This window comes from Strix uralensis, chromosome 18 (assembly GCF_047716275.1).
Source record: "Strix uralensis isolate ZFMK-TIS-50842 chromosome 18, bStrUra1, whole genome shotgun sequence".
NCBI classification, from domain to species: domain Eukaryota; kingdom Metazoa; phylum Chordata; class Aves; order Strigiformes; family Strigidae; genus Strix; species Strix uralensis.
In genome coordinates, this window is record NC_133989.1 from 3873471 (window position 1) to 3898525 (window position 25055).

Sequence of the window (25055 nt, forward strand, 5' to 3'; positions counted from 1 at the left end):
CTCCACAAACGAGGACGCCAGGTCCCAGGCTGCTGGGCTGGAGCAAGAGGAGCAACCGCCTTCATCTGCTTTTTGTAGGAACGGTCTGATGGGCGCAACCACCTGCTGATGGTTTTAGCCGATGTGTGGTCCCTGCCTGCAGGAAGGCCACGAGACCTTGGGAATGGGAGATCGGTGGAGTCATTGGGGTGTTGGGTGAGGAGATGAGGGGAGGAGAAGTTTTTAAAAAGTCATACAAAGGGACACGGCGGGTGTTTGCGTGGGCACATGGTGCGTGGTTGGGTGGGGACGTGGTGGGTGGTTGGGTGGGGACACGATGGGCTCGTGGCTGTGGTAGGGGAGTGCCTGAGGGAGGAAGGAGCTGCCTGCGTGACGGGGAGAGGGCCAGGGAGCGGGGTGCCGGGCCGCGGCCAGCCCGGCCGCCGGGGCAGCGCCTGCCCGCCCCGCGGGGGCACCACCGAGCCGCTTGGGCCCACGGAGCCGCTGCGCGCCGGCGCTAGGACCCGGCAGAGCCCCGCCGGCCGGCGCGGGAAGGGCGGGGTCTACCCGTGATGAGCAGCCGAGCCAATGAGCGCGGGGGCCGCTGCCGGGTTCATTTACATTCCGGCGCGACGCACCCAATGAGCGTGCGAGCTACCAGCCGCCCCGCCCCTCCCCGCCGCCCCGCCCGCCCGGCCCAGGCGGTCGCGGCTCATTCGGAGAATGGCCGCGGCCACGGCGTGCGGCTCCCCGCCTCCCCGCCCGCCCCGCGAGCAGCCGCCGCCGCCGCGGAAGCGGGGCGATTCCCGGCGGCGACAGGCCGCGCTCTTCTTCCTCAACAACATCTCCCTGGACGGCCGCCCGCCCTGCCCGCCCGCCGAGAAACCGCCGCTGCCCGCCGGCCCGGGCGATGGGGAGGAGGCGGCGGCGGCGGCGGAGCCGGCCGGAGCCCCCCCCCCGCGCCTGCTGTCCCCGCTGCCCGCCTGCCAGCCGCCGCCCGCCCTGCTGCTGCCCGGCGTCCCCCCGCTCGCCGCCGCCGGAGCCAAGGGGGAGGCGGACCCTCCCCGCGGGGGCATCTTCCTGCCGCAGCTGCTGCTGGGCGGCCCGCTCTGCCCGCCGCCCCCGGCGCCGCCCGCCCTGCCGGGGATGCTGGCGGCCGCCAAACCGGGCGCCCCGGGGCTGCTGAGCCCCACGCAGAGCGCGGCGGGCAGCGGCTTCGCGCTGGAGGCGCAGCGGCAGAGGTGAGTGAGGGGACGGGGCACGCCGGGCCAGCCCGCACCCCCCAACACCACACCCCCCCCCCCCTTCCCCGCCTCGGCGGGGCCGCCCTGACCCCGCGGGGCGTGGGAAGCGGCGGGACCCCCCGGGGCTCTGGGAAGAGCCGGACTTTCCCAGGGCCCTCGGCCGGCCGGCGGCTGCCGGGGGGGGGGAGCGGAGCATGGGAAACGGCCGCCCCCGGGGAGAGCGGCCGTGGGAGGCGGCGCCGGCCCCGCCGTCGCCTGGCCCCGGGACGGGAGCACCTGCCTCGGGGCAGCCCCGCCGGAGGGGTGCCGGGGGGTTGGGGGGTGGTTCAGCCTCACAGGCAACCGGGGAGCGCTGGGGGTGCGGCTCGGCCCTGGGAGGGACGGCTGCTTCTGCGGGGGGTACCCCCGCTTGCGGGAGGGTCTGGTGAGGGGCATCCGCAGAGTTTCACCACTTGGAGTCTCTGGCTGCAGCCCTGCGGGATCCTGAACCCCACCTCCTGCTTTGCCCTAGCCCGGTTTTTGCATTTTTCTGTTTGCAGATGAAGCCGACAGAGTCATTGCTGGGTAGGACGCTTCCTCTGTGTAACGGCCACACTGCTGATGCAGTTGCCTTCTCCTAACCTCTGCTGCTTGTCTGTGCAGTAACTCTGGATATTAATAAATGCTTGTACGCTGGGAACTTTGAGTCAGCCTCAGGGGAGGATGTTCTGGCCTTCAGTGCAGGATTACCGTTGCATTTCCAAAGGACTTCTGTCAGCCTGAAAGTGTTGGTTTTCTAATCGACTGGAAGGCGGGCTCTGGCTCAGATCTTGGGGATGTGAGCTCTGAAGGAACTCTTTTCAGGCCGTTTCTTGCATAAACAGCTTTGTAAAGTGAGCTGGCCCTCTGAGCCTGCAGATAGGCAAAGCCGTATCAAAGGCTTTAAGTCTCCGTGGTTTTTATAGTGGCTTCCAGAGCTTTGTTAGCGAACTGAAATAGAGATGTTGTCTGTGCTTTAAAGCCAGGGAGCTTTGCTACTGCAGTTGATGGGTGTTCCTTTTCAGCGTACGTCTCACAGTGGAGGTGTCATGTGTATCCCCAGGAAAAAGGCTACTTGGAGGTTTGAGTGAATTTAAAGAGAAGTAGCTGTCTGTCAGTCAGGTATGGGGGCCCTCTTGTGCATTGTCCCTCCTGGGTTTTTTCCTTCTTGAACTGTCATTTACCACCCGTTGCTTCTCTTGCAATGGAAGAGACCTTTCTTTCCTTCTTGGAGAAGTTGAAGCTGGGCCTGCTAGATGGATGCCCTGTATGCACAGATTGCACTGTTGTATACCGCTTGTTGAGCAGGAAAGCCTGACGTGAGGGTGTTGCTGTGGCACAGCTCCTTCCTAGCGCTCCTGCTCCACAAAAGCCGGCGCACTGGGTGCTGTGTGATTCGTTTTATTGCCTTAATGCTGTAGGTAAAACTCTTGAGGGCAAGTTTTGCATCAAGAGCTTCACAAGCACAGTTACCTCTGTGGGTGTGACATTCGGTGTGCCTGTGCGTACTGACTTCTGGACTGATGGAGTTCGTGTAAATGATTCAGTCCTTCCCCTTCCCAAGCCAAGTCAATAGGATGCTAAGAAAATATTCACAGGATCTTCTCATTTGATGTCCTTCCTGCCTCTTTGCTTGGCATCTGACTTTAGATGTTATGTTCCACTATAGTAACTCTAATCAATCCACCTGAAAAGAATGATAAATCAGAAATAAAAGATAAAGAAGTATGAGGATGTAATCAAGGGAATGAAAGGGCTTCTGTCTGACAGAACAGACCATGATTTTTCAGCTTGGAAGAAATGGCTGAAAGGGTATATTGTATTGCATTTATCATTTTGTACACTACTTACAAGGATGATTTGCAGTGAGAGTTCATGTATTTCTTGTCTTTAAAAGGAGTGGAGAACATCTGCTGAAACTATCAGGCAGAAGATCCACATCTTTACTTGGAGATACACCCATCTTCTGACAAAAGGACAGTTTTATGCTGCCTGTGGGGATGTGTTAGACCCACTGTATTTCTTCCCAGCCCTGCTGGGCACAGGAGCGGGTGAGATAGTCTGTCCCTCTGTAATTTCGGTTTCACCTGTGACTTGCAGGGTGTGGGACCTGGAGTACTATTTTTTTTTGCTGGACGGTTCCATGTTTGCTGTGTGACAGACTTCCCTTCATCCTAGCAGAACAGCGGCGTCTCCTCCTGTCACAAATACACGGGTGATTCGGAGACTTTCTTTCCTGCAGGACGGTGATGGTTATGCTGCTTTCCCTTCTGTATGTGGCATGCTGTTTGCACAATAAGATTCAGAAATCACCGAACAATCACAGAATGGGTTTCCTTTTATTGGGACTTGGGAATCTGGGTATCGTTTTGCACGGTAATGTTGCTACTTAGATAGGTTAACTGTGTGTGTTGTGCAAATATACAGGCACATGAAATCATCAGAGGGAAGGGGGAGGTGGAATCTGTGCTGCGACTCTGGACATCTAATCTTTGGTGCCCACTTAAGGCAGCTGCTCTCCTCAGAGTCCTTTTTTAGTCACTGTCAAGAGCTGCTTTGAATTGCCCTTGGTGGAGCCTCCCTTAAATGCACCAGGAGCACAGGCTGAAGGGTCTCCAGATTTGCTCCATCTGTGATCGGTGCCGCTGCAGTCGTGTGCCGTGACGGGGATTTCATCGTGCTGGACCTTGATCTCGATCCATGGAGATCACTTTATCTAGAACTGGCCCTTTCGTTGGGCAGAGTTTTATTACAAAACTTGATCTCCTTTGACTTGATTGCGAAGTTGCAAGAAGCCGATGAGACCAGCCAGCGTAGCTCGGGGCAGGTTGTGACGGCACCTCTGCTAGAGTTGGTGGTTCTTTATTAGCAACAGGCAGGATCTTCGGTACGGCCCAAGGAATCGGTGATCTGCTCAGCTGATGTAACGTGGAGTTTCTCGGAGTTGCTCGGTAGCTGTCAGGTCCTTTAGGATGGAAACTTCAGCGGTGCACGCTCCCTGGGAGGCACCATTCAATCTGGATGGTTTCATTGCGCTGCTGGCTGAGCATTATAAACTTAATGACTTTAACCTTCTACTTTTGTTTTCCTAAGGCGTCTTCTGTTTACAGGATCTTAATTTACAATGCTGTGTTATACCAGCTTGCTTAATCTGAGTGCCATCCCTCCTCCCTTCTCCTTTTCCATCTTGCTCTGTTCTTTTGTTCTTTCAGAGAACAAGCCTCACAAAAAGCAGTGGAGGGAGGCAGCAAACAGCGAACAAATCGGCATTCACAGATTTTTAATGAATTTCTGCAGCTGGGCCTGAAACTGGCAGAGCTGTCTGGGGAAACACAGATAACAGAGGGCCCTGGAAATAGCCAGGTTATGAAAGCTTGAAGAATGGGAACAGCAGCCCTGAATGGCAATGCTTGTTGTGCTTCTGAGGTTTCAGTATAGTGCCACGTAAAGCAGCCAGTTCTGCCATATACTCTGCATTTTGCTGGGCCTGAGAATAAATACGGAGACTATTATTTGCAACTGATGCTTTAATGTCCTTGGTGTTCAGTGGTCAGGGAGCTGAACCAAATGTTCATGGTTGCTGATAAATCAGAAATGACTGAGCTAATTTAGGTCATTATAAGGGGGGGAGCTTAAACAGTAGTTGATAAAAGCAGAGTTGGTCCAAAGTGCTGCTGTTAAGTGTTAATTGGATGCTGGATTGCTGACATAGGTGTGATCAAATTAGTTCCTTGGGTGGAATGGCAGAAATGCTTGGTCAGGCTTCTATCCTTGTGATGGTTAATGTGTTGTTTTGTCCTACTGTCAGCTTAGCTGCTGTTTTCAAGACATACAAATATTTTTAAAGAAAACCCTATGCTAATCAGCAGATTTTGTTGAGATGGATGAAATATAACGTTTAAAAGTCTTAGTTTTAATTTCGAGCCTTATTTGGAATAACCTGAGTGCACATGGTGCTTTTCAGAAAGCAGCAAGATCTGTGGGAGCCAGTAAGCTTTGACCTTTCAAGCATGAACAGTAGATTGGGATGTGCTGCTTGGAGCTGAAAATGAACATATTCTAAACCTGAACTTTATTTAAACGTCAGCTGAAATGTTAGGGCTGTAGTCTCCTCCTTGGGAAGCACAGTTTGCTTCGACAGCTTTCTCTCATATTTGCAACTGCAGGTGAATTGCATGTGTCCAGTGTTAAATGCTTATAATTTATAGCTGCCTGTAGTATTCATTATCTGACATTCCCAGCCAAGTATATTAATCAGAAGTTGTATGCCTAGCAGGAAACTTGAAGATCAGAAAATCCACGTCCTTAAATCCTGCACTCCTCTGCGAATGGGTCTGGGTCAAACAATCCTAGACACTTTTAATGCCAAGGTTGTTTGACCTCTTCATTTAAAAGAGTCCAGAGGCTTTTAAAGTAACTTTGATCTCCAGGCAGAAGAAGTCTGTACAGAATTAACTGTACCTTGCCGTTGATTTCACCAGCTTTTCAAAGCAATTGTGCAGGAGCCCCAGCCATGGGTTTTGGAATGCTGCAGGAAAGGGGATGCTCTGGAAGCCCCATTTCTATCTTTGCTTTTCCCTGGCGGCCAGCTCGCAGTTCCTCTCTGCAGGAGGCGATGAGGGTGGTCGGAATGATGTTGTCTTGCTTCTTCAAGTCAAGAGTCATCAGCTGAGAGGGAAACTTCTATCAAATGAAATGTAAAAAGCTGAATAGCTTAACTTTGGGGAGGAATTGGTGGGACCCTTTTTCAGACCTCCAGTAAGCAAGTCCTGTAGGAGTGTTATGCCGGTGAGGAGGACGTGTTTAGGTTGTCGGGGCTCCTTACCATAGCTTTGCTGAGCCCCAAAGTCCTTCTTGATAATTGCAGAAACGTGAACTGCCCAAACCTGCACCTGCTTTGCCGGTTGACCAGACAGTTGTCCCGCTTAGCTGTAGATGAAGCTTCTTCAGGGCTGTTGGTGCTCTTGGCACCGTGACTGAACCAGTTCAGAAGTTAGCAGAGGTGGTGATTTTTTTTTTTTTTTTTACAAGCTCCATGAACTGTGGAATGAGGCAGGGAGGGAGGGAGGGAAAGATCTTTGCTTTCAGTATAAAGAGTAGTTCTGAACTACAAAGGAGCTCCTCTGCTCTGGGTTTGGGTATGGTTTGTTTGGTTTAGAAGGAAAAAGAAAAGGTGGAGAGAGGGGAAGTGACTCTTGCAAAATTCTCTATTAAATTTTTTTTAATTTCCTGCAGTATGTGTTTTAGTTATATTAAATCTTGAAGATTTAATGTCAGCTGTCATGTGTTCCTCCTTTTTCCATCTGTCAAACAGTTAAAGCTGTGAGGCTGTCAGGCTGAGCAAGCCTGAAGATGCTTTTGAGCCTTCATTTGAAGATTGTTCTGAAATCTTCTGGCTCTGTAGTTTGAGTTAAAAAATGCATAATTTGACGTGCACGCAAGCATAATGACATTTGGATTCTTTAATGAGCACTATAAAAAAAAAAAAGCAGGTGACTGCAGATGGAGAGTGCTCGGCCAAAGCCACTCTGTCACGCTAGCTCTTCAAATGCAGAGCTTTAAACTCCTAACCTTTGGATTATAGCTGTGGTGTATATAATTTACTGTGAATTATTATAGTCTAACCTCTGAAAACAATGTTAAATGAAGAACCTTTAACAGGTCTCTTAAGTGCAAGAGAAGAAAGTGTTTCACGAGATAGCCCTCTAATTCATGAGATGTAGTGAGTCTTTTTAAAACTAAAAGCTTGCTGCCAGCTGGCCCTGCTGCCTGGGGCTGTGATCCCGCAGCCCTTCCCCTGACTGTGCAGCCACCTTCTCCAGGGAAGGCTCCTCTCAGGCCAGCTCTCGCTCAGCGTGGTGGTACCCCATCAGCGTAGCCCGCAGAGCTGCCTCGGAGCTGGGTAGCCGTTTCGTTTGCTAGCCAGCCACAGCATGGGCTGAACTGATGCTGGTCAAAGCTGCTTGCTTGACAGCATGGACAGATTTGCACTTGCTCTGTTGTGGTTGTTGCAATTTAAGCGTTTTGCCCTGGTGAGGCTACAACCTTTTGATTGTGGGTTAGAGGGGATGACTGATGTTGCGGTGGGAAGAACCAAGTGCCCATAAAAACACTGTGAGACCTCTCTAAACTTTCTTTGACCGGGTTTCCTCCAGTCGCCTATTTTGTATTTTCTTCTCCTTCCCAGTTAAAAGCTTCTCTCTTTTTTTTTTTTTTTTTTTTTTTTTTTTTTTAGCTTGGGAGTATTATTGTGCTGAAGGCTTTTATTTTAACAAGGCACGTGATGAAATGACAGCATCATCTCTTGGGGAAGTGCATGAATATTTCTAGCATAATGCCCGCAGTGTTATCAAGGACACACTTTGACTTTCTCTTGCCTGTTCTGGTCATTGGCTCAGTGCTTAGTGAGCAGAGCGCAAAGCATAGAGGGAACCAGGTTGGTGAGCGAGGAACACCTCCAGAAACAGGAATAAATTTGGAGAAATACAGTTACTGGTTGTGTCCTGGCACCAGCACATCCAGTCTGCTTTGTGAGAAGCAGCAGGGATTTTAGGAGTGGGCTTTGGAAGTGGGCTCTGAGCACAGCAAACCTTGCATCTGGTTTGGTGGTTCTGTTGCAACAGATGGCTTTCATAATACTTACTGGAAGGCATTATTTTATCCTTGGATTGTCTAAACATTCTTAGCACCAAAACAATGTGATTTATGAAACAATGAATACAAAGCTCATTTCCTAGTAGCATTAGGTCTTAATCATATGTGGTTGTGAATCAGCAGTGAAGTAGCAGCCGCTGTGAAAAGTATCTAATTTCTTTCCTTGTTAGTATTTAAAACTCTCCAGGCTTACTGAGCTTCCCACTTACTCTGCCTCCACCTTCATTCAAATTATACTTCATTTCTGTTCTTTCTCGCCTGTCCTGTAGGCTGCATGACACATTTTTCCCCCTTGCGTGTGGCTTTACTGGTGTTTGAAGAGCGCAGGATTTTCTCCTGGCTGTTTGGGACCAGCAGGAAAGCCCTTGGTGACCCTTCAGTTTTGCAAACAAACCCTGAATGAGAACACAAAGGTAAAGGAATTGAGCCTCCTCCTTCATCCTGAGGTCTCACAGAGGGACCTGCTCTGAAGCATAAAAGTGCTTTCCATGCTCATGTGGCTAATTTGATTTTACTCTTTAAAATTAACATTACTGGAGGAATAACTTAAACTAGCCCTGCTGTGAGATTTGTATTTATTCTCTGGCAGTCTGATACTTAAACAAATGTCAGAACAAGCTCCTTGGATGGTGGCCTGCAATCCAAACTGCGTGTTTGTGGTGCCATAAAACAGTGAGTAGCTGACTTTGTAAAGAAGGAGCACTTAGCTGTATGCTTACTATTGGTTTTGCAGGGTGTCTTCTCTGCCACTGCATTGAACATCAGAGCTGAAACCATCTATCCATGAAAATGGCTTGCTTGGTGCTGGGCACTTCATGGTGTAGATTCTTCGTTAAAGTCATTTGTTTCACCAAATATGTGGATTTGATGGTGATTCAGTATAAATGTCTCTGACTTCTTTTGGCTTTAATAACTGAGAACTCGTTGCTACTGGTGAGCTGTCCTCAATCTGCTTTTGAGCAGGAAGCTCAATGTAAGCACCAAGGGTGGTAGGGCACAGGGCACTGATAGGAGAATAGGGATGCTCACAGTCATACACTCTGAGATGCCAGCCTGAAAACAGTAAATGTCTCTGGGGCTGCATAAGTAATGGCAGTTGCGAAAAAGTAAGCTTAAAAACTGGAACTGGTTTTCTTAATCCCTTGATGCCAGTATTTTACCTAGTCGAACCAAAGCACAGTTCATGCCTGGTTGTTGACTTGCCCATAAGGAAGGAAAATGATATAGCTTAATCTTTAAAATATGGCTTGGCAAAACAAATCTGACAGGTACGTCTTCCTATTGTAAACAGAATTTGGGATCTGGATTTCTTGTGCAAATTACCTTTGGCAGTTGTTACTAAGCTAGTGCTTCCAAAAACCAATAAATTATTTTTGTCCTTGTTATATTAGTAACTCGGTCCCTTGATGCCTGTGATTATACTGAGGCCTGTAAAGGACCTTACAAAGGGACATCCAGATTAAAATAAAACTCTTTCAAGTGAGAAATAGGAAACCAAATTTTATTAGCCCCTAATTTACTCAGTAATTAAAAATCCTTGACCTCCCCCATTCCACCCATCTATTAGCAGTCTGTATGGGTAAAGAGCAACAGAGGATAGGAGCCTTGCTGCTAATTTTAGCCCAGTGCCTGGGGGCTGTGTGCCTGCATGGGTGCATGCAGCGTGACATCCTTCCCCCAGCAGAAGGGCGATGGACGTGACTCCATCTGAAACAAATCCACCCTGCTGGTCCCTTTGGCTGGAAGAGGTCTCAAGTCATGTTACTGTCTGGCTTTTGCAGGCTCTTTGAATGCTCGTGTTGCAGGGCTTGGCGATGCTAGGAGTGGTGAAGGTAAGAAGTCATGGCGGAAGATGGGCTCCAGGGGCTGCGTGGCTGCAAACAGCTGAATGCTGATGGAACGCTGGCTGTGTTGGCTCAGAGTGCAAACCTGTCTGTGTGAGAGAGAGGTGGGGGTTAATTGGGATGAGAGGAGAATCCTTGTAAGATTTTAGAAACTTCTGATTTAACCCTTCATGAAGGAGCGAGACCAGTCGGTCTGTTCAGCTGCTGGGGCAGAAATGCAGGAACCAGACGAGCAAAACAGAAAAGCTTCAAAATGGCCAAATGGCAGCTGCACACAGGGGCTTAAGTAAGATCACTGGCCACTGTAAGGCCCAATATTAGGGGTTAAAATGAGATTCATGAGGGCTGTTTGTTTCCAAGCTTGGAAGCGGAGCCTGGGGCCTCAGTGGGGGCGTGGGTGCCCAACGGGCTGCCCCACTGTCCCTTGGAGGACACAGTGGCCAAGGAGCAGGTGTGGAAGAGGCTTGCCTGTGCCTGAAGCCACGTCTGATAGCACAGGGTTAGTATTCATTTTGCACTCCACTATAATATCTGCTAAAGAATGGTCAGCTTGGACAGTTCCAACTATAGCAACATCCTGAAATGTTACCCTTGTCTTCTTGGGTGTCTGCAGGTAGCCCAGCATGTGGGTGGGACGGGGGAAAATACTCTTGGCAAGCCATCAGAAAGGTCACTGTCCTTCAATCTGGAGCTGTGACTTAACCAGCTTTTTCCTTTCAATTCCTAAGACAGGACATGTAAGGATTACCAGTGCTATACATAGATTGCTATTAGCTGTGTCCTGTTCTGCTGGAACACTTAAGAGCTGTGTCAGCATCAGGGCAGGGGCTCCTGCATGCTGCTTGTCTGTTGTTTGCCCTCTGCAGAGAGTTTCTCTGCCATCACTCGGTGGGGCAGTGGCAGGACTGGAAGAGGACAACTCTGAAGCTGGAAGCACTCTGAAGTTGGGTTTCCTCAGTGGGAAATCCATCAGAAAGGATAAATGTGTGGGGCTGGCTACTGCTTCCCAGGATGGGAGTGAAAATGCAACTCAACTTAATTTGGGGTTTTATCTGAACACAGGAGGTTTTGTGGGTTTTTTTTCCAAGTGCATGTTTAGCTCATCAGGGATTTGGCAGCAGTGCTGGATTGTGCGTGTCCGTGTGTGCACATGGAGATAAGCTAAGGCGTAATCCAGAATTCCTCTGCTTGTTAGCCCCTTATCTCTGAGCATGTGCTGCGTGTGTTTTCTCGCTTGGTGGGTCCCCTCAGAAGTGCTGGCTGTGTAAACACAGTTGCTGGTTTTAATGTTGAAGTTCTGGGAGGGTCCTGCTCTATTGGCTCCTGAAATAGTGGGGGGAAGCACCCAAAAGTGAGCTCCTGATCAAGGATGTACAAACAGGCAAACTCTGTAGCTTGTCGAGGAAATAGCTGGTGTTGGTGAACAGAGTTTGAACTTTCTTTAGGGTACTGTTGAAATTACAGCATGCTCCACAAAGTCATTAACATTTTAATATTGGATACTTCGATTTCTAATTGTCAGGTAGCACGTCAGTAAGGGTGTGTGTAAGGTAACTTACAGTGTATATATTTAATATTCTGGTTTAGTATTTGGGTTGCATTTGGCAACAAATGCTCTGTGTAAACTACTTAAAATCCTTTGAATTCCAGTGGATCAGAGCACAACCAAGAAGTGTTATCCCAGGTGAAGCTGCCTAGCACAGGATACATGACTCGATGTTTTTTTCATCGAAACTAGCAGCTGCTGAAGTGGTCTTGTGCTGCCTCTTGTTAAAGTGTGGATTGGCTGCATGAGAAGAGCACTCTAAAATGTGTATATGTAAGTGCAGACTTCTCAAAGTATTAAATTTTGCAGCATACTCCAAGTACTGCACTACCTAATAAAGAAGCTCTGCACATTGGTGGTACTGAGGAATCTCTTGGACTGCAGCGAGGGAGCTGTGTTGCTGTAAAACATTGGCTGGAGCATAGAGACTGGGTTGGGTACTCTGACTGGATTAGTGAGACTCTTCATGTACACCTTGTTTTGAGATTTCAGGGACAGTGTCTTGCTTAGCACCTGGGATTCCTCCAAGGTGACAGCTTCGCTTGAGGACAGAAAATATTTACAAGCATAGCTAAAAATGAAGTTTCCTGTTGGCAGAGTGGGGATGAGTCATTGTGGTTTTGAGTCAAGGGGCAGGATCTTCCCTTCACTGCAGCAGGTTTTTTGTTCCAGATATGCTCTTACAGAGCAGGTTCAGGTGTTTGTCACTCTTGTCCCTGTTACTGAGGAAGTGAGGCGGTGTTCAGAAGGTGTAACACTTCGGATGAGTCTCCACCATGGTGGTGAGCACACCCTCATTGACCCTGAGGGCGGTTGCCCCTACAGCACTGTGGAGTTACTAGTGAGGGTCTAGCCCAGGCTCTTCCAGTCCATCCAGTTATTTACACCAGCATCCTTTTACAGAAGGACATGGGTTTTTTTGTACCAGTGCCTGTTGTCATTGGTGTTAGCTGTGTTTCCCCTTTGCTCACCACGCATGGCGTCTGCATCCAGCCCTGTTTCCCTCAGGAGGAGAGGAAGAGTGTGGATGTTACCAACTGCATTCACGCCAGGAGGTTTGAGATTGGCCTCCACGTTTCATGAAGGGCTTTTTATGGCAGGTTAGGTGTCAAGGTAGACTGGAGAACCATGTCTACGTGAAAGCGTTAAACTTTCCTGTGCAGTTCTTGCTGAAAAGCAAAAAAAAAAATAATTTTAAAACTGAAGTGCTGATGAAGGGCATTGAAGCTGTGCAAGGAATGTTCTTCAGTAGCACCCTTTAATAACTGTGGACGTGTAGGAGGCAGTCTCTAGCAATGCTGAAGGTGTTAGTCCTGTGGGAGGATTTACCTCCCTTGTGTTTACAGAAGGGGACACTAATTTTTCATCCTCCTACCTGAGTTGTGAACAGCACTGCTGAGAATCTGAAGACAAGTTCCTTCTAGGGAAAAAATAAAGTTTTATACAGAATGTAAGGTAATACAAATTCACAGAGAAAAGGCACTAATTGTATTTTGTTAAGGAGATTGTAAGCAGACTTGGGGAAGAAGAAAAATATTCATTAGTTTTGCATTCATTCTCTCTGTACTTGAGAATGCAGAGAAAACGGTGAATTGTTTCTCATGAACTTGTAGTGAGGAACTAACCTGGTTTCAGGAATACTCAGATTGAGGTGTTATTTTGCAAAACCTCTAGGTAATTGTTGGTATGTACAACTACAGGAGTAACTTCAGAGACCTTATTGCAGAGGCTTGCCAGCAGATCAGCAGTTTTAAGTAACATTTATGTCAGTGTATAAGGAAGAATACCAGAACACCATCTGTTCTGAAGTGCCGGCTTTTGTGTTCCCAGTGTAGCTTGAAGCAAGAGGGGTAAGTGCTCCTGTTGCTGGTAATCTGCTTGTTGTGGAGATCTGTAATGTTACAGCAAGTCCCGTGCATCAGTGATGCTGCCTGTAACGGCGATGTGCCATGGAGAGGGAAACTGCCACGTCTTGCTGGCACAATTTTTGGCAGGCAGCTCTGGCAATAGCTCCAAGTAGCTCAGAAGAGAAGAAATAACTTGCAAGAAGAGGGGAAAAAGAGGTGAAAGCACCTGTTTTTTCACTCAGGCAATTTGCGTTTCTAGATACCATGCTTAGAAAAAGCAGACATTTTGTTCATGTCCCGAATTCTGGTGTATCTCTTCTGTAGCAACAAAATACTGTAGTTTGGTTTCTTACCCAGCTCAGGCTGGAGAGGAGGAAAGGCAAAGTCACTAGGATTAGCAGATTGTCCAAATGTTTCAAAACCTTGAAGTGATGGACTTCAAGACCAGACTTAATCCTCAGTAGCTCTTTTTGATCTTTAACTTGAATGAACTGAAGCTAAAAATGGCTTTGCTGTGTAAAAACTTCCATAGCTGTTAACAATAAATCCCATTTTTCTTGACCTCTCCCCCCCACACACACCCTCCCCTTGCACCCACCCAAGGTGCCATGCTTTTGTGTTGGTGTTGGATGTTAACTTCCAGTCATGAGAGCCTGGCCTGGGTCTGTCTGAGTGGTTTGGCTGCTCATGGATACCAGAACTCTGATGCAACTTAAAGTTTGAATTTTTTCCAAAAGTAAATCTTGTCAAACAAGACACCTGCAACTTCTGTCTCATATGCTGCTTCTGCATTAACTTCCGTGGCAGTATTGTCCATTAGTTGAGTTACTGTGTCACTTTGGAAGAAAACCTTGGACTTGAATGCATGTGGCTTGTGCTAAAAATGCAGCACAATGGACGTTTAAACAGAAGCAGAAAATATGGAATCTGGTAGCTGTAGTGTCAGCATTTTGCTGGTGGCAGTTGAATCTGAGTGCATTGTTCCTATGGAAATTGCAGTCATAGTTTCACAATTCATTTGTAATTCTCTACCAACAAAGAATGACTTGACTTTGACAATAGTAATGTTTCTTTCTTTGCCAAAGTCTATTTTTTTGCTTAAATGTAATATCCTATTACTGTTACACTAACTCACATGATTCCTACTATTATTCTTCTTACATGTTCCATTCTGGGATTTCAGATGGGTACTGAATACTCTTTGCTTCCTCTAATAACCCTCTCTATTGTTTTCCGGAGAGATCTGTCAATTTTATTGAGCTACTGCCATAGACTCTGTCTGCCGACTCCTGCAGCTGGAGACAACTGTCTTCTGAATCAAGAATACACACAGATGTTTGGTCATCATACAGATATATCTGTATTGTCCATAGATTGATATAAAATGACTTATTCCCTTGCCTTGATGGGGGGAGGGCTTTTTGTGGTCTTTCTTGTAAGGTTTTAAATTAGTATTTGGAAGCTTTTTAAGGTGTTTAACTTATAGGTAGGTGTTCGTATTTGTTGAAGATAGTGAATGCTTTTGTTAATGAAGTTGGTGTAAATATGTACTTCAAGGGTCCTGGCGGGGGAGACAAGTTCTTGGCCTTTTTAGGAATTTGAAACTCTTAGTTAAGTGCTCTTCCAACAAAACCAAAAAATAAAAATAAAAAAATCCCCAAATCCTGCCATTTGTCCTAAGAGCTCATAGATCTGTTGCAGTTCATAAACTCAGAGGCCATGAACTAATATTGTTCACTCTTCGTGGTGTTGTACATTTTACAGAAGGCGTTTTATCTCCCAGCGCTGCTCTCTAGACTTTTTAGAAGACATAGTGGAATATGCCAGTGTACGAAGGTACTTTTTTCAAAAGCAGCATTAATCTCAACTCGTTGCATGCAGTCCTCTCCTCCCTCTACCCTCTTCCACGCCAATATCTGAGGTCCTGCATGCTAGTGCTGCCATCTGATCATACAACTGGCATGACTTTTTTCAGACCACTTAACAGGTGTTGGTTTTTTATAATTGCAGAACCAAGCATATATCTGGGTCTCCAAGACACAAAAGTTTGAAGAAGATGCACTTCATCAAGAACATGAGGCAGTATGACACCAAGAACAGCAGGTAAGTTCTTGGAGAGGAAGGTGCCTCCTGTACTCGGGTGAAGTAGGGTGTGCTCAGGAGACTCTAGTTCAATGCAGTTAGGCATTTCATATTGGTGGGAATAAGGGGATGTCCTTGGGGTCTTGTTAGTTTTATATGTACTTCTATCAAAGGCAGTAAGTGATCATATCTGCTGCATCTGCAGCAATTTTCTGGTGGTTCTGCCATCCTGCTTTGAGGAGGTTAAATCATTCTCTTCTAACACCCTCCTTAACTCTAGTGCACAGAGAGGTCAGAGCTGAGGAGGATTTAAGAAGAATGGCTTGATTTAGCCAAATTCCTGGCTCATAGTTGCTGGGCAGAAGAGAAAGGGGAGGCTGCGTTCATGTTTATTATTAATAGAGGTGTGAGTCTTCATCTAAATGTCAAAAGATGTAGATAATATTTTACAAGGGGTATGTAAAAATTACATGAATATAGATACATCTTTAAAGAGTAGGATCTCCTTTGAGGACCTCCCAAGGTGATGGCAGTTACTGAATGCCGGGCTTTGATACAGAGCTTGACTCTAAGGATCTGCAGTGTCAGAATGAAACCTCGGCTTTTGTGCTGCTTTCTGAAAACATAAAACCCATCGCAGTATCTATGTGCCTTGCGGAGCAATATAAGAAGAGTCTTGTGTTCACGTTCCATAAAAAGCTGCTTTGTAACTTCTGAATCTTAATTCATATCCTGATCTTTTCCCATCTGCTTACAGGATAGTGTTAATCTGTGCTAAACGAACACTGTGTGTGGCTTTTTCTATCCTACCTTACGGGGAGAGTTTAAGGATCAGGTGAGTCATCTTTAACTGCTTTGTGAAATGTCTGGTCTATTGTTTGCAAAAGATCTTTTTAAGTGAGTATGCTTGGTGTAGGTCTCCTGTTTTGCAGCAGGTGAACTTATTTAACTTTTAACTTTACATTTACGTGTAAGGACAAGACCTTGCTGTCAGAGCAGTAAAATCAGACATTGCCACAGTGTCAAAGTGTTCATTCACACTCCAAGAGAAAAATAGTGGAAAAAGTAGACTTTTCTTCAGGTGTCTATTCACATTTTAAAGCCCTCCAGTCCTGTGAAATCCCTGAAGCCAACTTTGAACAGATGATATTTGTTGCTGTGTAGGATTTCCTGTACTCTTAAAGTGGTCAGAAACCAACTGTCTGTAGTGCAACAAAAAATAGTGCCAACAAAAAAGCATACAGAGCATCAGGGAAGGGTGCTGCTGTTTGGACTGATTGAAACTGCTTTTAGTGTTTGTACTACATTTTTGTGTAGAACTGTCAATATGATCACTTATGAGAAACAAAACCTGCTAACTGGATTTCCCTGCAGCTTTGCTTAGTCTCTTGTGAAGTCTCAGTTGATTCTGTGGAGGTCTGTGATCTACAAGGATACCATAGAAAATACTAATTTTATTCTAATCCACTTTTGGCAAAACAATTGTGTTGTCACTTCTGTCCTGTACATAATTTATGGGTGAAGGAAACGGATGTTTAGTGGTGGGAATTGTATTGTATGCAAATGCACTTGCCATAAAAATAGTTGATGGGAAAATATTCTCTCGCTTAATAGAAAAGCAGCAAGGTCACTGGAGCTATTTTAGAGCAGTTCTGAGCTGTCGTTCTGCTTGTACGCTGGCAAGGCAGTTCTTCAACTGAAAGCTGCTTTTTCACATTGGAATGTAGGTGACAAAGCTACATGCTGCCATCGCTGAAGCAGAGTTCTGCCAGCAGCCTTAATTCTTAATCTGAGCTTGTGTGCACAGTGGTTGGAAAATTGCACTTGAAAGGCAAGTTTCTAATCCTGGAAAACTAGTAATATAAATCATGTTTGCTGTTAAGTGTTTGAGCACTCGTGTGTTTACGAATGGTATGGTCTTATGCAGAAAGACCGTATTAAAAAAGTTGGTATTTGCCAGGTATATTGTTACAGATTTGAGTTAAAATTATATGAAATCTGATTCTTCAGTTAATGAACATCTGTGTTTTGAAAAGAGTACTTAAAAATTAATGCTTTCTTGGAGATGGGATTGAGGGATTGCACTGTTCTCACATAGAACCCTGACCTGGTGGTGTTGGCTGCAGCTGGTGGATGGCCCTGGTGTTTAGCATAGAGGAAGCTGGGCTTATGCTGCATTTTCTAATAGTGCATTTTCTTATCTGCATTTAGTGATCTAAAAATGGAAGGACAGAAGCAACGACATCCTTCTGGGGGAGTTTCAGTCTCTACTGAGATGGTGCTTGGACTGGAAGGAGTAGAGCTGGGTGCTGATGGCAAGGTAAGGATTTTTTTCTTTTTTTTTTAACAGAAGCAGGGGACAGCAGGTGGGTAAGATGGCTGCTTTCACCCCAGGACCATTTCATGCTGGGGCAAATCACTTAATTTATGCAGTGCTTTGCCATCCATAAAGTGAAAGATGTAACTTTTCAGAGTAGTGGAAGTTTGTTTTGATCCTAAAAGTTTGAAATGTTGGGCTTGTGGTAAAGCTTCTTCTGAGGAGGCTGTTGAAGGCTGTGATCACTTCTGCCTGTTTCTGGAAAACTGGTTTGATTTTGGTACTTCAGGCAACATGTGAGTGATGTTTTGATAGAAATATAGGCAAAATTTATACCTTTTTAGTTAAATTTATGTACTGCCAGAATTTTACTGATGTGATTCTCCCCTTTGCCACCCCGCTAAATCTTCCACAACACTTCCATACTGAAGCTGTGGAAGCAAGGCATTCCTCATCCAACTTTTCCCTTTCCTCCTGTCCCACAGTTTCAAGGTCCCCACTCCCAAACACAAACTCCGGGGGACTCAGAGTTGGAAAATCCTGCAAACAAGCTTTTCAGTAAATTTTCCCCTATAACTACTACAATTCTCTCTTTTTTTTTTTTTTTTAAGGTTGTGTCCTATGCAAAATTCTTGTATCCGACCAATGCCCTAGTTGTTCGCAAAGCTGACAGCCATAGTGCTGTTCCCTCATGCCGAGCTGGTGCTTCACGGAGTCTTCCTGGATCAAGATATAAACCTGTGACAGCAAAAACGATACCAGCAGCAACAGACATTGGTAAGGACAGCCGCCAGCTCTGTCATCACTTGTGCACACAGCAGAAAAGCATAAAAGGAATATACTGGCCTGAAACAATTGCAAGTGGTAAAGTGCATTATTGGGAAGGATGTGCTGCAGCTGGAAGGAAACTGTTTTTATCACAGCCTAGTAAAAAGAAGGCTTGTTCATGAAGTATAAATGATGAGCCTTAGGACTGAGACTTGCACACGTTCCTTAGATCCTCCATATACCTGGCCTAGTTCTGTTTATGCAATTGAAGCTTTTCCTTGGAAATGTGAAGTTTTATATTACTCAACAAGAACATCTGGTGTACATGGAGACAGGTGGTCCTCCTTGCGGTCTAGCCCAATAACAAGGCAGAAGCCAGAGTTTGTGATAAGAATCCCTTCTCTTGTGTAAAAGAGCAAGCCTGACAACTCTGCTGTCTGTTATAGGCAAAAGAATTCAGTCTTGTGCAGTTGTATTCTGCGCATATTTGTAGGAGACAAACTTAGTTTGTGCTGAGGCTAAAATGGTGCATCAGGCACAGGCTGGAGAAAGAGCTTGTGTGGGTTTTTAATAATTCTAATACCTGACTGGTGCATTTCTGACATGCAAACATGTGGCTGCAGCTCCAGTTTGCCTGTACTATGGGATCTGCAGACACTCTTAATGTTTGCTGTTTGAAAACTTTTTTAAAGAGGAAACAGGGAGTTTAAAGCTCTGTATCCTGTGACCCAATGTGCTTTCCTCGTTCCCTCAGGAAGCGAAGCTGGGGAAGCCGCAGAGTATGATCCAAATCTTCTGGATGATCCTCAGTGGCCCTGTGGAAAACATAAACGTGTTCTCATCTTTGCCTCTTACATGGTGAGTGACATGACGCTGAACAGAGGAGTGAGTGCCTGGAATATCCTCCTATAAAGAACTTTCTCAAGGAAGAAAGCTTCCTCTAGGAAGAAGTTGAGACTTTTTGAGAATTGATTAGGAAAAATACAAATAGTTGGGTTTGTATATGCAGCTTGTTGAGGACGAACCTCACACATATTTCCATGTTGTCATTTGCTTCTTGTAACCATTTGCTTACTAGTTTTTTTAAAATTTGTCTCTAGCTGAGGTTCGACTTGGTCTATTACTTAGGATGTTACAGAAATGTTAAATTGTGAATAATAAAACTCAGGTTTGCCTTTGCATTAGTGTCTTTGGAAGACTTGTCTGGCTGTCAGTACTGCTCACAAGAGAAATTATAAGTTTTGCCTCTTGTGTTTCAGACTACAGTCATAGAATATGTGAAACCCTCGGACCTTAAAAAGGATATGAATGAAACCTTTAGAGAGAAGTTTCCTCATATCAAGTTGACACTGAGCAAAATTAGGAGGTAAGAAACAAGCATTGAATAGTGAGAATGTCTTCTACGCTGTACAAGGCTGCTTTTATCTTCCACTATACAGAGATAATGCTAGATCTATCAATAGTATATATGATTAAACACTAATCTCTTGTTGCCAGTTGAGCTGACTGTAGGATGACAGCCCTGTACAGGAATGTTTAGGATGCTGAGAAAGGGTAACAGTTGGTTTTCATAGTTCCACCTAAAAGGGTTTTGTTTCACCATCTGTGCTGTACTAACACTAATGGCCAATTAACGGCGAAGCAGCATTAGCCTTGAAACAAATACTTGTAACCTGATTGTTTGGCTGTAGCACAGTCCCACTCTAACTGGATTGTCTTTCTGGACCCTCTGGCTATTTTCACCCCTTAATTACCAGACTCTAACTAAAGATTCTAGGATAAAGAAGAGTGTTAGGTCTGGGGAGTCTTGGTAAAGAAAAGTGTTTTGTGAAGGCAGGACTAAACCACACAGAATTGCTCATCTTCCAGAAAATGCATCTGGCTCATCAGCGAGATGCACTGTTGCGCCTTCAGAGAGCTGTAATCTTGCTGGTATACGTGGCAGTTAATGCAATCAGGGCATTTTGAAATAGCCAGCTTAAACACGATTCTGCTGAATCACCAGGGCTATGTGTAACTCGGCTCCAAGGGGAAGGCTTGCTCAGGCAGAGCCTGTGTTCTGCAGTGTCCTGCATGCTCCTCTTTAGCTGTTTTCAGTAGTGTGTTTGTGCAGAGATCTTGCAGGGGTAGTGTGGATGGCAGCTGTGAGAGGTAGCATCCACCATAAAGTCTGCCTTAATGCTGAAGTGAAGGACTAGCTGTTGTGGGACATGTGTAAACCAGTCTGCCTTCTCCCTCAGACCTGATTCTTTCTCCAGGTGCGTAGTCGACAGGTCTGTAAGCAGCAGCTGCTGTGATCTGCAGGGCTTTGATGTGGTTTTCTGTAGGTCAGGGTGGTTCAGTCTTACAATATGAATCATGAACCAGTTTGGGAGCCCAGAGGGAATCATACAGCAATATCCTGTATGACAGTGAGGCAGCTAAGACCCTGATGTTTATGGGCAGATGAGGAACTGCTCTTCCACAGTTGTCAGCCAGGTTAAATCAGTTTGTGCATCAGCTCCAACTTGCTGCCAGCTGGACTTCTCCAGTCTAGGATAATACTTGTCATGGGTTTCCAAATATGAGTCTTGCCCATATGTCTTCTGAGCTCGTGCTGCAATGTTTGTAGACCATGTCATAAAAGCTGTCGTGTTTGAGAGGGTGTCTTTTTTCCTCTTCCCAGTTTAAAGAGAGAGATGCGGAACCTGAGTGAAGAGTGCAATCTGGAGCCGGTTACTGTCTCCATGGCTTATGTTTACTTTGAGAAGCTCGTCCTCCAAGGCAAACTCAACAAACAGAACCGCAAACTGTGTGCTGGTGCTTGCGTTCTGCTTGCAGCCAAGATCAGCAGTGATCTCAGGAAACATGAAGTTAAACACCTTATAGACGTAAGTACTGAGACTTGTTTCAGGTGTTGTCAAAGTGTTCTCTCTAGCTCATAGAATAAGACAACGATTAAAGCCAAGACTTTCAGCAGTGCATGCTTGCATTTAAGACCAGCTCTTTCAGTCAGTTTTATGTCTCATTAGGGCTCTTCCTTGATTTTTTTTTTTTTCTTAATTCCCTTAAACTACCTGACTGGTGCAGTCTAATGCCCTACTGATCCTACAGTGAGGTTACTATTGCCCGTACTGTTTCTCAGGCAAACACATGTAACTGTTGTGTGGGTGTCACAGCTGAGCTGATAAGGTGGTTTACTTGTCTGATCCCTGGCAACACTTTCAATTCTGTAGGTACAGCTCTGGCCTTGCATCACTGACTCCTGTTTTATGCTGACTTAATCTAACAGTGCATTGGTATTCTGTGGATTAACTGATTTTTTTCTTCCCCCCCTTTTTTTTGTATTACTATCATAGAAACTAGAAGAGAGATTCAGATTCAACAGAAGAGATCTCATCGGTTTTGAATTCACCGTCCTTGTAGCTTTGGAACTGGCTCTCTATCTTCCTGAAAACCAAGTTTTACCTCATTACAGACGGCTCACGCAACAGTCTTAACCAAAGCTGCGCTCCAGCTGACAGCCAGTGGCGCTGGGGATCGCATCACTGACTGCTGCTGGTGACGTTGCCACTGGCCTTTGTGTGCCGCTGTGTGCATCCTGCCCTGGCTACAGCTAGTTGTGAAGTCTGCAGTGTGTTATTAAACTGTCAAGGTGTGCATTATGGACACGTATGCCAAGTCTGGGGGATGGTACGAGAAGAGTTATTGAACTTTATTTTCTTTTGGACATTTAAAGCACAAATATTCACCAGTCAGCTGTCATGGCTGCTTTTATTATTCCTTATTTATCTTTTTGGTTTTACTAAAACTGTTCTTCCCTATGAAGAATACTATGGTATTGTTTCTTTTTTATTTTAAGCCTTTATTGTATTCCTTAGACTAAAGGAAGCATCCCTTCCATTCCAGTGCACCATAAAGTTCAGACGTTTCTAAGAATCTTCTTACATTTTTACATTAATGAAATGCATACTTTATTTTTTTAAAGATGTGCCTAAAACTGGTCTGGTACCAGTGCTTTTTAAGTTAGTTATGTTATTTAGTGGGGAACCCTGAATTTGTATAGCCATTTATTCTTTACCTGCATTGGCCTTGCATATAAGGAAAAACAATTCCAGTATATCTGCACTAACGATACACAGGGCATCTATTCTCTACTATACTATAGATCTATAAGTAGCAAGATTGAAATTACTCCGTTCCAATTTAGTTAACTATTAATACCTTAAAAATATACATTTTATTTAAAAAGGAACGATTGTTTGAAAATCTGTCATGAAGTATCACATGTTGAACAAGGTAGCTGCAGCAAAGCGATTGCCATCCTAATTCACTCTTCAGTGGAAGGTGAGCGCTTGACTAGGAGCATTTTGCTGTCAAATGTATCATTATGATTTTTTGGATAAAGTTTCAGTGTTCCGTAGTCTGAAATAAGCACCTTTTTAGTACGACTGTATTATATATGGTCTTATGTGCTCTGAGCAAATACTTGTCAGTAGAGCTACTGCTGCCAAACTAAGCCAATGAAACAAAGCATGCTCAATATTTAAAATGCTACTTTTTTACTCTGTTCTTCCAAGCATTGCATCACTGTGACGGTCCTCATAAAACTGGCATTTGTTGCACATCTGAACAGCCACATAACGGCTGGTGCCCAGCGGCGCTCTAATGCTTATGCAGAGGTTAAGGAACTTCTTACCATTGGCTATTCTTTCTTTTTTTTTTTTTAATATCCGGGTTGGGAATGAACTTTTGATTATATGTGGAACCTTCTGTGATATCGGCTCTTGCGTTTATTTTCTGAAGCAATATTATGATGCAAGTAACTGTGTCCATTTGCAAAGAACAAAACTGATGCTTGGCTATTACAACTGAGAAATTCATAATTTAAGTTTGACTCCTAAATGAAATACTAGACCTTGTACTGAGGTGAGGGACCTGCTACCTAATATGTAAAGTAATGTAAATTCCTGTTCCTTGTATTAAATGTTGGTTGTAGCCAAAAACAAAGCTGAATCTTTGCTCTTCAGCTGTGTTTTGTCTGAAGCTAATTTGGCTTCATTAGAATTGCAGCAGACTTTACTGGAGCCCCTTCCTCTTTAAGTAGGGCTGAAAATGTATTTTTCATATGTAATAACTATCAAATCTTTTGTAACTGTGTTCAGCTGTATGTAGCTTCAAGTTATTTGTGTAAAATTTAATATGCTTGTGATTTCTCTCTAACACAGAAGACTTTGCAGTCTCTAAGTGAGACGGTAGCTACTATGTTAGACAGTAAGCTTGCCAGTTATCTTTCAAGAGGTTTAAAAAATTGCCTACTAGTTAAAACTTTCTACTGAATATAACTGTGCTTGCATGCAGGAAATAGTGGTGTACTAAACACCTAGCATATAATGAGCCTTCAAATTAGCAAACAGTGGTGAAGATGGCTGAAGTGGTCCACCAATTCCTAAAGTCATTAGGGGAGGGGACAGAGGTAGAACTGAGCAAAGGAATTTCTTGCACGCTATCTCCAGAACTAGTAAAACACTTTGGTTAGTATGAGTGAAATCAGAAAATGTCTTTCTCTGGGAACTTCTTCGTTTAGTATATAAAGAGTTTTCTGTAACAGAATTAACTTTCTCACCATCAAAGGAAAAAAAAAAAGCACTTTGGTTTGCAACACTTTGCAGTCTATTCAGTGGAAGTTTGTCTAGTTGCAGTGGGCGTTTGGGGCTGTAGTTACACTCCCAGAATCTACGGTTTCATGTCATAAACGGGCAAGCTTTTCTCTTTCAGAAGAACAAATTAGGATGAGGAGCATTAAATTAGAGAATGCTGACCGTTGTCTGAAGGTTACTCTAAACATTGGCATGGGCACACGCAGTGTTCTTGAGCTCAAAAGCTGTTTTGGAGCACAGGCCAAAGACTCCGCGGTGGAGCAAACGCTGTGCCAGTGTCTTGTGGAGTGGGGGTTTGGGGCTGATGCTGTTGGATAATTTTGTTGTGGTATCTGTGCAGAAACAGTCCTTCTGCAGAGATACAGTAACTTGTGTGTGTATATGTGTTGATTTTTCAGTTTCTAGTGTGGCTTGCAGTCCTGTGTGGGAATATTTATCTTTTCACCTAAAAGCTGCCACCATGTGGCAAAGGACTATTACTACGTCATCCATTGATAAACTGAAAGTGGGACCCAGGATAATAAATGCCGGCTTTACATTTTCACAGCCCAACTCCTCTTGCTTTGACGAGAAGCGCTGGTTTATGCCGAGGGGTGGTCTAGCGCTGTGTACCGTGTAAAGATGCTGCTGGGTGGACTCAGCACGGAGAACTCTTTTCATAAGAGGCTGTACATTTTTATGTAAACAATACTGTCTTACTCCATTATTTAAGTCTGAGTCGTAGCCTGTTCCATTTCTTCCCCCCGCCCCATATCAACTTGTGAAATTAAGATGCTGTGAAATAAAAACTGTTTTGGTACACGTTTTGTAACCAAACGTCTTGTTTCGGAGTGGTCTTTCGCTCTCCGTGAGGGTCGCTCCGGGGGTGGTCGGTTCCCCTCAGGTTCATGGCGCCATGACCCTCCCTCAGCCAAGGGCGGCCCGCGGGGGGGCGGGGACGGGCCCCCCGCCCCTGAGGGGACGGCACCCGCCGTGTGACCCACTCCCCCCCCCCAGCCGGCGGGACGGGGGTCGAGGGGTGGCGGGGCCGGTGCCCTTCTCCCGGAGCCGGTGCCCTTCTACCCGGGCCGCCTCAGCGGGGTGAGGGTTGGGGGGGCGGCGACCGTTTAAGGGCCGC

The 25055-nt window shown here is 45.5% G+C and overlaps 1 protein-coding gene across 1 annotated transcript; it reads left to right on the forward strand.

Annotated features, from left to right (window-relative positions):
- Positions 1-702: 702 nt before the first annotated feature.
- CABLES2 (Cdk5 and Abl enzyme substrate 2) lies at positions 703-24754 on the forward strand. Its single transcript, XM_074888029.1, has 10 exons — positions 703-1220; positions 14897-14968; positions 15143-15235; positions 15972-16049; positions 17426-17534; positions 18143-18308; positions 19054-19157; positions 19559-19665; positions 20965-21169; positions 21638-24754. The coding sequence occupies exons 1-10, from the start codon at positions 703-705 to the stop codon at positions 21776-21778; spliced, it is 1593 nt and encodes a 530-aa protein (XP_074744130.1). The 3' UTR covers positions 21779-24754.
- The last annotated feature ends 301 nt before the right edge of the window (positions 24755-25055 follow it).

Bases quoted from the DNA above. Each gene is read 5' to 3' on its own strand.
- CABLES2 (XM_074888029.1), top strand. From the start codon at position 703: ATGGCCGCGGCCACGGCGTGCGGCTCCCCGCCTCCCCGCCCGCCCCGC. The intron at 1,221-14,896 runs GTGAGTGAGGGG...TACATTTTACAG, and splicing joins CTGGAGGCGCAGCGGCAGAG to AAGGCGTTTTATCTCCCAGC. The intron at 19,158-19,558 runs GTGAGTGACATG...CTTGTGTTTCAG, and splicing joins TCATCTTTGCCTCTTACATG to ACTACAGTCATAGAATATGT.